The sequence below is a fragment of the Osmerus mordax genome, chromosome 6, assembly GCF_038355195.1.
Source record: "Osmerus mordax isolate fOsmMor3 chromosome 6, fOsmMor3.pri, whole genome shotgun sequence".
Lineage (NCBI taxonomy): Eukaryota > Metazoa > Chordata > Actinopteri > Osmeriformes > Osmeridae > Osmerus > Osmerus mordax.
The window spans coordinates 12167436-12181481 of NC_090055.1; the positions used below are offsets into that span (position 1 = coordinate 12167436).

Genomic DNA, 14046 nt, shown 5'->3' on the forward strand with positions numbered 1-14046 from the left:
TAGGAGTGGCTTGCCAGTCATCACAGCTAGTAAAACTAGCTTAATTTCTCTCCACATCTCAACTGCTGACACTAACAATGACCTTTTTATTCTTATATTTAGTACATTTTGCACAAACTGACTTTAGATATTGTAGATAGAATATGTTACTTTTAATACTTGACATTTTAATTGACGAAATGTGTTAGACATGTTTTTATGAACTACTTGTTGCACGACAGGGTTGAAGTGGGCTACAGATTCCCCATCTTTGGGAAACCTACTCGAGTTGTCAGTGTCGGATCTAAATGGTCAAGCCTGAGGCAGGTTAACGTTCCCTTTTCTCTGAGGTAATGAACAGTACAGAACAATAGTTCATAGTGTGGGTTCAATCACACACAACCAATTTGCAATGCTATACAAGGCTGGACTGTGGCCAGGCATGTTTATCTTCACAGGAGGATCCAGAGACGAGTCCTCGTCTTCTTGAGTGACCCGCAGGTCAGCGGCTGGCAGGACATCTAAGGGTTGACAAGAGTGGAGGAGTTGGGAGATAGAGGGCAGGAGTGGATGTTTACCTCCATGTCGGAACTGATGTCGGACTGCTGATACGCATGTTATCTTCCATGGAAGAAACACGCAAGCAAAACACACCTGCTTCCAGTAATGACGTCTTGTCTGTGCGTGTGCACGTGTGATGGGGAAGGAATGGGGGGTGTAAGGGGCGATGTAATGTCTTCGGCAGTCTTAACCGTCTTTAAAGTTTGCTGGAGAAAGTACAGCATCTACAGTACAGAGTAGCACATTTTAAGCAAAACATATCCAGGGTACTTTCACACAAGGTACAAGATGTTTATTCACACCTCAAAAGCAGTCATTCTGTTACCTTATGGGTTGATGCAATAACTAAGTGTTGTGTTGCAGCAACAGTTAGGCTCTACATTTTGAATCTTAATGGCTACAATTACATTCACATTTCACACCAGGTGTATAATTATGAACAACTGACACTTCAATTGAGAATGCATTAAATTATAAGCTACTGAAAGGATTTATTATAAAAGAAAATAGACTAACATTAAGAACACACCATAGCCAATACCATTCGTTCTGTTTGGTCTTACAGTATGAGTACAGTATCAACAATCTGAAGGACACCCATGAGGTTTTATTTTTTTTTACAGCGATTAATGTAAATCTGAATTTACTTGTGCACAAAAATAATTGTGTAAATTCAACAGCTTAGAAAAAGTGCAATATGTAGGTTACAAATACAGGTCATTGTTTATCATTCCTGATAGCTGGAGAGGTCATTTTGGATCAAGTTGTTCCTGGAGGTTGGAGGCCCCTCGGTCGCTCTGCTACCTGGGCAGCATGTCCTCCAAGTCTGCCACCACAAACGCCACCACGGCCCACAGCGCCGAACACAGGTTCATCTCCAGGGGGTCTTGGACACTCATGGTGTCGCCCTCGCTGTGGTGGAACCAGAAGTACTTCCTGTTGGCGGTGTGTAGGCTGGCGCCTGGGCAGAGAAGAAGAGGGATGAGATCGAAAAGGCATGAAAAGGAGGCAAGTGTGTGTGTGCACTGTAGCCTTTCTGCACTGTAATCACGTTCCCTATCCTCGCTTCTCATACTGTTTACAAAGTAAATCCTTGGGCTCATTATGGATCCATTACGTTTGTGTTTCAACTTGTGATGGAAACTGTGAGACAAACGCAAACACAAAGAGGGGCCCTGGAATCCGGGGCGGAGGGACTGCATCTGGTAGCCGTTAGGACCGGGGTTTAGTGGTCTGCTGAGCGCACAGCTCCTGCATCCCCTTCAGCGGCTCTCGCTCGTACTAAACAACAACTGAAATAAACCAACTTGAACAGAAGATGTTGTCAGTACATTTACATATACGGCAGGCCACCTTGGAGCCACCACAACCAAACAGGTCTTGGGTCAGTAGTTTTAATCGTAACCATTAGCCTTAATGATGAGGGTCGTACTCCACGCTACACTTTCTGGAGCACAGAGCCGGTGGGTGTTAGGGTTAAGGTGTGTGGCGCCTGCATGAACGAGGGGGAGAAAGGAAGGGGGTTTCCTTAGCTGGGTGGGGGGATTCATGTGGTTACAGGATTTGAACGGTGCGGTTAAGGGTCAGGGTCCAGCTCATACTACTCTTCTTGAGTTTTTCTCTAAGTTAGGTCATTCACTTTCAAACCCACTCCACCCAGTTCTTTATCAACCAGTTTTTTTTCTAACCAAAAGCTAGGACTTGTTTCGAAACTTGAAGTTTGAATTAAATTTGCCAGCGCTGGAATCTATTATTATACTGAAGGATTGTTGAAAATACCCTCCTCCCTACTGGTTCCTAATTAGCCTTGGTCTTAATTATCTTCACCTTCGTTCTTGGATTAAAACCATTTTAATGAGTCAGAGCAGAGTAGCATTCTAGTTGGTTTGTGTTAAAGCTCCTATAATTGTTTACATTGCAGAGTAGGCCAGATACCAAATTCTGCTGCCATAACAAATGTCCAAAAAGGTCAACGAAATATACATGATGTTGAGTTCTCTTTTATACATTCTTTGTTCCTCTTCATATTTACCAAACATTACATGCCTGTCTCGTTACCATGAATGAAGCAATTTTCACTTCTAATATCCAAGAACCCATGTTTAAGCAACTTCCACAGAAATAAACGCAGTTACCATGAGAAACTGAACTGCTAATTTAGGAAGTGTGACACACTGTCTGGAAGAGACCTGGCTCTTCTGCTGGTTGACCAGCTTGAGACTCAGACACCATGTGTACGTGTGTGTGGGCGGCTTGCAGGGTCACACACACACACACGCGCGCGCACACGCACACCAAGACCCACCAGGCACGCCAGCGTCCATCCACATGTAGATGTCGGTGCCCTCTCCGTGATCCTCCAAGGCGGTGGTGTTGATGGGCTGCAGCAGGTTCATCACCTCTCTCATCACCGCCCTGGCGCGGGCGTTGCCGGAGAACTGCAGCCCCAGTGGGGCAAACGTGCCCATGTCTGACTCCATCACCAGGTCAAAGTTGGAGATGTTCGCCTGGAAATGCAGAAAGGAAGAGGGAGAAAGACAATTTACGCTAATTAAGCCGGCTTACAACACTAACAACCCAGATACTCGTGTCATGCTGCCAGGTTTGCTGTTCACTTACATGGAAATCCTGGTCACCGGGGGATTTTTTTTTTTTACCGTTTTGTGGAAGTTTAGAGAAATAATAACTTCTGCCACAATCAAACATTCTTCATAGATAGTAATACTGAAATGACCAAACGGCTAGGAAACACAAACATTCTCCTAAACAAGCAAGCCCGAACTGGTATTCTCTTTTAGTGCCGTTTCATCTCTACATTTACATTTAACAGACGCTCTTATCCAGAGCGACTTACAGTAAGCACAGAGACATTCCCCCGAGGCAAGTAGGGTGCCTTGCCCAAGGACACAACGTCATTTTGCATGGCCAGGAATTGAACTGGCAACCTTCAGATTACTAGCCCGATTCCCTAACCGCTCAGCCACCCGAATCTCTACATAATCGATTCACACTTCAGTAAAATAGCTTTCCAAATGAAGACAGCTCGCCAGCCCCCAAAAAGTATATGCTGCAGGAAGTGTTGCACACAGTTGGCTATGTCACAAGGACGGAAGGGGGTTCCAGGACTGAAATAATTGAACCCTTTTTGTCCTTGAACCACATCCAACTATGATTTTTCAATCTTTTACATCAAACCACACAGAAAGTCAAAATATAGTCGTTACTGTGGTCTAAAGATGATTCTTTCTTGAACAGTATGCCCTGTATCTCTCCTTGGCCCTGACAGAAGCTGAACCCCTACCCTGCATTGTGGAGGGAGGTATTCTAGCTTATGAGCAGCCAAGAACCCATGAAAAAACTACTGTTCTTAGGCACAATGTCTGGCATATTGTAGACAATGTATTTTTCCAGTGTATTGATAACATCCCTTTCATAGGGGATGAGACAGGTATAACTCCAGGGCTTCTTCAATATAATGACTGGCATCGAGTTGAATATGTGTGTGTTAAAAAAACAAAAAAACAACAACACATTAAGTAGCATGCATAATGACAGGATAGCATTCCAGTAGCGTCTGGGCTAAGGGGGCTGTCCTGACTGCTACAGTTACCTTGTGTTGCTGGAAGTACTGGGCAGCACCCACCCCTCCCTGCTCCTCTCCTGTCCACAACACAGCCCTCAAGGTCCTCCTGGGACGCAGTCCTACACACACACACGCGCACGCACGCACGCACGCAAGAGGGTCAGCAACAACTGCAACCGACACTGAACACTTGGTCAATGCAGGTCGACTATCTGCTCTCACCCAGGTCCTTGATCAGAGACAGGGCCTCCCAGGTGATCATAGCGCCACCCCCGTCGTCCATGGCCCCCTGCCCCACGTCCCAGCTGTCCAGGTGGCCACTCAGCAGCACCACCTACAGGCAGGGAGGAGCGTTGGTCCGTTAACAGAGAAACTGCATGTCCGCCTACATATGGTTTACATATGGTTTGGATAAGAGTGTCTGCTAAATTACTAAATGTAAATGTATAACGGAAGCAAAGACCAAAATGTTGGATTATAAAAAGTTTAATAGAAAACGTTGGTTGGTAAAGAATACTTTAGGAAACAGACGTTGAGATGCGTGCTGTTGGCCCAGCAGGGAAAAGAGTGTACACAGCAGGGGAGACAGAGACAGAGAGGTCTACTGGGGTTAGGCGGCTTTGAACTGACTGAAAATGCCCCAGCAGACCTCCTACTGCTCTGTGTGACATGTGGTAAAAATAGAGCCTTTTAGCTTATCCTACCAAGCAGTCTGCCTCCGAATACTGTGAACTAAATTTACATTAAGAGCATATTGAAATGAATGAATTCTGACGTTTTAAGGTCTTCTGAATGGCCTTTCTAAACCATCTAGGGCTGTTATTTGGATCTGTGAAAAGAGACTGAAAACCATGTGATGGGTTTGCCATCATCCTCCAGAAGTGACCTCTGGGACTGGAGCGTGAAATCAAACACCAAATATCACATCCATGACTTGCATTTCATTTGATGTTTTTCACAGTTCCTCAAAGTTGGCTTAGTTACCATGCCAACAATACACAGCATGCAGAAAAATAACACTTGACTTGAAAGGCGCCTTCAAAGCCGATGTCACCAAAAAGAAAACAAATTCCGTCTTTCACACTTCAACCATCTTCCGATTCCTATTCATGCCTACTTACACAAAGGGGAAAGCTGATAATATCCCATATTCACCATTCCCAAACAGCCATGGAACTATTTGGAACATTAAGCTTTCACCAAACCCATCTCCAGCCCAGACATCTCTTTACCAGTTCCCATACCTATACCCAACTCTGTCTCCTAGTCCTACCCGGGTCTCTTCACAATTCACACATCTGCACAACACACTGGCCGCAGTGCCCAACACCATTCCACATCAATAAACACTCTCCCAATGAACCACAACATGGCCGCCCATTCAACCGCACAGCATTGCAGGTAGCCATAAATAGGAATCATCGAAGCCCACTAAGAGGTAGATCTGTTGATAGAGATGAAGAAAATGGGTCCCAGGAGCCAGGGAAACAGAGGAGGACTTAATGAAAAACACAAGATCCTTCGAGGGAGGGTTGTGGTCCCGAAATCCAGAGCTGGCTGAAAGTTGAGTTCAACATTAAACGGACGTTAGACTCATCCCTTTTCATGCTGCACTTTGAGGGAAATGTATGATGATAGTTTTCAGATAGAGGCTGCCAAGATCTTAAAGTGTTTCTATTAAAGCCTTGAGGAACAAGTAAATGGAGCTTTACAACTTCACCTCTCCTATATCCCTTAGTACGCATCTCTAGGCCTCTTCATGGCCATCCAGCAAATGTTTGACACATTTGCTGAGCGGGGTGGACACCAAAGCATGGCTGTTGAAACTTGCATTTGGGGAATTACTCCTAGTAAACAGCTGACGCGTGAGGCCATTTGCATGAATCATTTCCTAATTGAGGCTTCACTTCTGAAAGGCCCTGCAAACAAGGCAAGTGTCTTTAACCCTTGTGCTGCATTCGGGTCACATGACCCAAAGTTTCATAACGAACCATCGTTGTGTTTATCCGATACAAAAACAAATACAAATCATTTTCTTTTAACCTTTGCAATGTGGGGAGTCTGAGACAGCCCAACGGTTAAAAGAAAATGCTTCACTTTGTTTTTGTATGCGGTAAATTTGTCGCAATACGACGGTGGGTCACAATGACTGATGGGTCAGAATGACCCGAAGATAACACAAGGGTTAAAAAAAAAAGCTACAGTAAAAAAACAAGTGTAAATTAAAATCCCTAATCAACATGTACTAGCTGAATGTTGTTTTTATTTTATTTTTATGATACTACTACTACTACCAGCTTTACATTTTAGGACCATGATACCAAATCACAATCCATGACAATACATTAACTCTACAACAAAAATCTAAAATGTGGTAAGGATATGAATTTAAGGATTTTGAATATTTAAGGCTTAATTACATTCGTTGGTGTAAGGACCGTGGACCAAAATATATACCACTTCAACTTTTAAAACATGTAATTTTTTTGTTGCATTTGAGTGAAAAGGTGTTCTTTTTTTATTCTTTAGGCTAGAAACCTACATCTATAATTAGTAATAATGGAGCCTACCGTTAAAGAGATAACCCATTTCACATACCAAAGCTGCTTCCATGCAAGGTTTTGAGGTTGGAATAACTGCAATTATCTGGATCTAGCTAAATCAAAAGCTCCAGAACATAACACTGGATTATGTTCCGACAGGATATGAGGCCACTGGTTGTGCATGTTTCATTTCCTGTGGCAGATGATAAACGAGAGGTCTGGGCCAGAGGAATTAGAAGCACAAGACCCGCTCCTTGCAGCTGCAGACCCCATCTCATGATCACACAATCACATTAAGACGTACTTTGTGCTTGTATGTAATAGAATGTGGCATTTTTACAGCGGTACTGGAGTAGACTGAGGAATATTTGTCTCCAACACCAGTTCAATCCAACTTGAACACAGAATACTGAAACACAGATACCTTGACACTCTGCATACTGGTGTGAACAGCACCATTTCCCCCCTCAGACGAGCCGATAAAGTCCTGAATTACAGATTTGTGGAATGAGGAGATGCTGTCAGGCATGTCTGGCAAGGTCCAGCACATCTGACTGTTCCACGCTTCAAATTCCTAAAAGTAATTAATGTGTCAGCTCGTCATTGTGTGGATATAACACTTGCTTCCCATCGGTTTTACAGAAGGGGATTTATTTGATGTGACTGCACTGACATTGTCTTGCTACAGAGACAAGACAGCCAATTGGCTGGCTGACTGAAGAGTGAGAAAATACCTTTCAGTCTCAAGGTTCTGTTGGTTCATAAACCGACACACACACGCACACAAACGCGGTTGACTGGACAAACAGACATGGTGGATTTCATGTTGATCTCCACGCAGATAATCTCTTGTCTAGAATCACTGACTTCCATTTGGGTCCCCCACACACACACAGACAATCAGCTACCACAAAATCATCTTGTTCAGAAAGATTTACTGCATAAAACACTTGGAGGTACAAATCACAGAATCACAACCGAGACAACCTTTGACTGCTACCAAAATATGCCCCGGAGCGTCCATTTTGTAATAACTATCCTAACTTTCTACCAGTAGGATCATAGAAACAGGCCAGCCTAGCCTAGCCATCCACCTTACATTTCTAGAGACAAAACGGCATCAATTAAGCAGTCACTCAGAAGATGAATGCCTTTGACATCGCTCTGATAATTGTCCCCTTTCCTAGAATATGGCGTCGCCGCAAGAATGGCTGCCTCCCTTCAAACTGCAGAGTGATTTTCTTTCCAGAGACAAAAGACAAAAGCTTCTTGACTGACAGGGGGAAGTTGCCGTAGGGGGATCTGACACACTGAAGGTAGCCTGTCAAACTGAGTGAGGTCGGTTATACAGTAGGAGACGTAGGGGAACAGAGGGAGGACATGGAAACAAAGATCAAGAGGGGGGGGGGGCACACTGCACATGGATGATGAATGGACCGTAGAAGAAGTGAAGCTGAAGCTGATCCCTCTGCCTTTGTTTTCCACCAGCTCTTAATGACAACAGTGAAGTGTGTGTGTGTGTGGGGGGGGATGAATGGGAGTGTGGCTGGAGAGAGCTTGTGTGTGTGTGTGTGTGTGTATTTGCGGCAGGATGGGAGAGCCAAGGAGGTTTGGAGTACAGGTGGGTGATGCCATCTATCACGCATCGTTTGATTGATTGATTCCTCCCCAGCCCTGCCCGCCCGCAAATGCCACCACTTTGATCCAGAAGAACTTGTCGTTTGAAAGCCAGCAGGGAAACTGGGCTCAGTCCTCATGCCACTGTATAACAGCGGTACAGCTAAACCTGACCACCAATTCACGAAAGCCAAGACAGAGGGAAACCAACCCTACCCTCACAACAGCTCATATTCTTCTAGAGAAAAAGGGCGTAATTGCCTGTCATTGTGAAGATTTCATCCTTAAGATTTTACAGTGGCCTCGACACATAAGCTTGTTTCTTACTAGGCAACCCAGGACTGTACTGATCTGAGGAAACATCAGCCTTCATTCATATGTTCTTTAAAAATCTTTTGCTCGTGACACCAATTACTGCCACAGGCAGGCCACATGACAGGCACACTCCCCGAACCAGTCACTTGATGAGTCAGCCAAGACAGGAAGCTGTCACTCAACTCAACAGCAAGTCAACACACGCCTGCCCTAGCAACAGCAGCCCACGGCGCGGTAGAGTGAGGCCCAGTTCAGCGCTGATGTGACTCACTCACGGATTGATTAACTGTCACAATGTTCCAATCAGCTTACAGTAAGGCTCAAGAAGCACTGAAACTTTTGATTTAACAAAAGGGCTGCTTAATCTAGTCGTCTCATGGCTGTCTCCAACATTGTCAATTTGTATGGAAAGAAAAAGAAAGATAAAATTGCTTATCGAGGTGACATCAACGCTGGTGAAGACAATTAAAAGCACTAAATGAGTTTGCTTTACTTATGAGGACACAAAGAGTTCATCTTACAGCTGAGGCACTTGCCTCACTTGCCTCAGATTTTCAATAGATGAGACACTGGAATGCTACTTACATGTAAAACAAGTTCAACAAGAGCATTTGGAAGTAAGCGTATTCGTCCCTGAGAAATAGTCCAAGGCATTTCATAGATTCAATATATAAAACTATTTTGTCAAATACAACCTCCACCAGGGTAATCCTAATGCTGGTACTTCAAACTTTTTCCCTATTGTTGACAGAAGAAAAGTTGGATTTAGAATGGTTTTGAATGTGCCACGGACTAACCATCTCATTTGAGAGTACATCTAATAAAAATTTGTTACAATACCAACTCAAGTAAATAACCTCCATTCACACAAACTGTATTGGGCTGTAGTTAACTGCAAGTCATCCCTTGATGACCCGTAGAGGTCACAGGTCAGGGCAATAAAGGAAGAGGAGGTTGATAACCCGGACAGTTGTCCGAATCGTGTCACTTTCAAGTGTCGAAACAATATCCCAGGCTCTTGGATTCACACTTTCTGATGACATCAGAGCAGGGCACAGAACAAACAGCTGTGGGAAGCAGCAGTCAGCAGAGGGATGGAGCAATCTTTCCACATGACATCATCCACGAGGCTGACTGGTGAAGGGGGGGGGGGGGGGGGTATCTCCACAGACGGTTACAGCGTGATCCCAACTGAACACGCTGGAACAACTGATTTGTGACTTAAGTGTTGATACTAAGTTGAACCTGACAATCTAGGGTTGCAGATGTGTATGTACAGTATGTATACATACCGCTTGAAATATTAAATAAAAAACCGTTCCTTGGCACTAACCACTGAAATGCTGTTAGAACTGTGCACTTCTGGTCCTTAATTATATGCTGCAAGGCCTACGGCCTACGTCACTTCAGGTGAAAGGGTCTCCTAAATTAATCAAATTAAGTAAATGTATATTGGGGCAGAATGAACAAAGTTTACAATACTATTCCAAATGACAACACAAGTCTTCCTCTAAATATGTGCTATATTTCAAGAGTCAGATGGCTGAGCGGTGAGGGAATCGGGCTAGTAATCTGAAGGTTGCCAGTTCGATTCCCGGCCACAAAACTGACGTTGTGTCCTTGGGCAAGGCACTTCACCCTACTTGCCTCGGGGGAATGTCCCTGTACTTACTGTAAGTCGCTCTGGATAAGAGCGTCTGCTAAATGACTAAATGTAAATGTAAAATGTAAATGTCTAAGAGCCCACCAACAGCAGTATGGAAGCATCTGGAGGGTTAGATCCAAGCTGCATTGAGCCTCATTTGATAGCCCTTGGTAGATCTTTCCATTGCAAAGACATACATCCACATAAATAATTTCATTTTGGCAGTATAAACCCCACGGTGCATAGCACCACAACAACATCAACAGATTCTCCTTCCAACAGACGAACAGCTACAGCAGAGTACAAACTAGCACTAGGAGTGACAGCAACGGGCCGAGGTTGGACTCGAGCACACACCAGCGCAGTGACAGTGGTGTCAGATCTTGCGCAGTGGCCTGGCGCTAGGTGGCTAATGAGGACCTGTGTGGGCACGCACAGCTGGAGGTCTGAGCACATTTATAATGACCAGGGTATGGAGTGGGCTGGCTGGGCTCATTTGTTGCTGTCTGTCCCCCAGAGAGAGAGAGAAAAAGCAAAGTTTGATTGACATTCCAATACCAGGCTGGCTCTCTAATAGGATCATTGGAGGAGGGTGGGGGCAATGGTGCCCATGCTGCCCTGACTACATACAAGGTCACACACAACGCCACGTGAAGAGGAGTGTTCCCACACAATCAATATCGAGCACCAGTCATAGGTTTGGACACCTACTCATTCCAGTTTATTTTATTCTGTACTATTTTGCACAGTGAATAATAACGGTGTATGCCAGCCAGCTATATGTGGTAGCCACCTGGAAGGATTTTCCAACAGAAGGAGTGCACCCATAAGCGACATTTGTACTGTTCTGCATTGGGTTCTTCAAAACCAACTACTCGGAAAACGAAGACAAGTCCCTCATTGCAATGTGCAATTTGGGGCGAGGCCTCTATGTGGGCGAGGCTCAATGTTTTGATTGACTAATTGACAATTGACTTGAGGCGGAGGTAACATTCTAAAACGAGACAATGCACTCCATTGCAATCTGCTATTAACTCAAAAGAAGAAGACATTCCGCTCCAACCGAGTTAAAAACTAGACTACTTTGCTCTGGCTCAGTTATGGAATACTGAACTATATACTAATGACATTTTAAGTGTTAAGCTAATGGTGAGTGTGTGGAATATGAATTTTAAGAATTCTGTTGCATAGTTGCAAGACAATGACATACAGTCTTTTGGCAGAACTTGTCTTGCTGACTATTTTAACATCCTTTCTGAGTATTTCCTTTCTGGACATATAGGTTTCCTAACCACACAGTAGCCTATTCATAGGCTAGTTATTGCTTTATTCAACATGACTATAACATGCCACTCGTCACCTATAGCATCGAAACTCGGAAATAGCTAAAAGCTAATTATAGCTTACTGTCGCTCCTTAAACGAAAACTGAAGAATCGTAAAAACCAGGATCGTAAAACCAAGTCCTGAAACAACAAAGTTACTGAGATGGACAGGTAGTACCGTTTAACGTCAGGCAGTATTGACGTTGGAGAATGTTACCTCCGCCTCAAGTCAACTGTTATTGGTCAATCAAAACGTTTAGCCTCGTCCACATTGAAGCTACGTTGAGCCCGTCATTGATTTATCAACGTTGCGCATCGCCCATATTGAGCCTCGCCCCGAATTGCACATTGCAATGAGGGGAACTTGAAAACGAATGCACCCCCCCTTTCTCAAGCCCTGCCTTACACCCCCACCTTGCGCATGTACCTGTTCAGAGTGCTCCTTGCCCTTGATCTCAGCCACGGTGTTGAAGGAGTCAGCATCAGGCAGGGTGTGAGCCTCCATGCTGAGGTGGACCAAGATCTTCTGGCCTCTGCGGGCCATCCTGCCCATCATCTGGGCGTCCTCTACCGTGATGCAGGCCGTGGGGATCCTCCTCACCCCCACCTCGTAGTCCTGCCAGCCTGTATGAGGGCTGACGGACACGAAAAGGCTTGAAAGTTACACTACTAACACGGAACTCCCAAAGCTACCAGCTCCACCAACTTCCCCCTAAATTCAAACACTGACTACAACAGCATCACAGGGGCTCATGAGTATATACAAGCATCATATCTGATCTGGAACCAGTCAATTCAAGCTCCTTCAAAAAATGAAATCTGATCCCAGAGTCGAAATAAGCTTGTTGCTAGACACAAGCCCTGGGTTTGACAAATACCAATCAGTAAATCGCACAGACCGATCCTGAGGTGGATGGGATTAGATGGCGGTGCCCACCTGTTGATGGAGAGGGGGGTGATGGACCTGATAAGGGAGGCCACTGCTCCCACCCTGGCAGCTTTGCTGGCCCCCAGCTCCCGGTACTCAACAGTCTCCCCATAGCTGACGAACGGCTGGTTGAACACCACAATCTTCCCTTCCGCCTCTCCTGCCCTCCTCTCCAGTTCCTCGAACGACTCCACCACCAGCACCTCCGCCTGGATGCCTGACCAGAGAAAGGATGAGGGGCCCCAGTCCAGCAACAGCCAGAATGTTTAGGAAACATGTCTTCACACTTGAGAGCTGACAATGAAACCATCAATTGTTCAGCAGTGATCTGGGGAGATGCTTAGCCGGGTATTGGGGTTGGTAGAGGGAGACATATAGCACTTGTGTATGTAGCGTGGCTTTACCTCCTACTGGCGTGCCCACACTGCTGCCCAGCCCTAGGATGGCAAGGGTGTGATTCCTTGGCAGTAGCATCACGGCGCTCTCCTTCCCCCTCACCCAGTGAGGGATCTTTGCCGGTTCTAAGTGAACATTGTCCAGCCCATCTTTACGCAGGCCGTTATACACATACTTGATGGCCAGGTCCAGGTTCTGTGATCCACTAACACGGTTCCCCACGGTATCTGTGAAGTCTGCCAGCCGGTTGTAAGAGCGGTTCTGAGCTTTGCCATTGACGGCCAAGTCTATGATGCTTTTGGCCACGTCTGCATAGCGGGCTATCTCCTTGGCTACATGTGAGAAGGGTTTCACTCGGTGTAGGTTGCAGTCACATTGTTTAACAAGTAGGTAGGGGAGGACAGCTAAGAAAATAAGCTTTCTCAACTGTTTAATCATCTGGGGGGGAAAAGACGACACATTTAGGAGACATAGGCGGAAATCCCGGGGGGGGACACGACCCCCCCATCCTGGGAAAAATTGGATTTTGTCCCCCCCAATAAATCGCTGTAAACACAAGGACATTTAAATAATATTAATAATATACATTTAACATATTACAATGTAGGCTCTGTGTTACAGCAGTAATGTTGTGGCCCCTTCAGGAATTACTCTTGAGAATTTCATATAATTGTCCCCCCCAAATTTGATAGCAGATTTTCGCCACTGTTTAGATAGCATAGCATTCCTCGAAACACTTCGGCAGTGTTCAACTGTAATATACTAGCTAGCTTTTCCAACTCGAGAAGACCACAATGTTGTAGGCCTATAAGCAAGGAATCGTTTCTATCAAAAACACAATCTCAATATATAACAAACAATTTATGTTGTGTCACGCATGCTTTTCTGTGCAGCAGTGTATTTATGTGACATTCTCGCAACAAGAAAAAGACTAAGGAAAAGTCTGACAAACCTTTGACTTTGCTGTTTGCAAGATGGTCAGAGAAACGTCTATTCACATAACTACTACAACTGATAACGAATACAATGTTTCCTGTAAGTAACAACACTAACAGAGAATGTCTAATATAAACAGGCTCTGACACTAGGTTCTCTGATTTCAGTCTGTAGCCTAACTTCCGTTATGGCATAACATATGAATACGGAGTAACAGTG

General features: G+C 44.9%; 1 protein-coding gene across 2 annotated transcripts; it reads right to left on the reverse strand.

The window, feature by feature from the left end:
- Window positions 1–817: 817 nt before the first annotated feature.
- LOC136944527 (carboxypeptidase Q-like) lies at window positions 818–13992 on the reverse strand. Of its 2 annotated transcripts, XM_067238326.1 has the most exons (8): window positions 13844–13992; window positions 12900–13329; window positions 12505–12712; window positions 11995–12202; window positions 4346–4457; window positions 4151–4242; window positions 2846–3047; window positions 818–1501 (listed from the first exon to the last, which is right to left on the reverse strand). In XM_067238326.1, the coding sequence occupies exons 2-8, from the start codon at window positions 13327–13329 to the stop codon at window positions 1341–1343; spliced, it is 1413 nt and encodes a 470-aa protein (XP_067094427.1). In that variant the 5' UTR covers window positions 13844–13992; the 3' UTR covers window positions 818–1340. The 2 variants fall into 2 exon arrangements, with proteins under 2 accessions (XP_067094427.1, XP_067094428.1); XM_067238327.1 differs by lacking the exons at window positions 4151–4242; window positions 4346–4457.
- Between the last annotated feature and the right edge of the window lie 54 nt (window positions 13993–14046).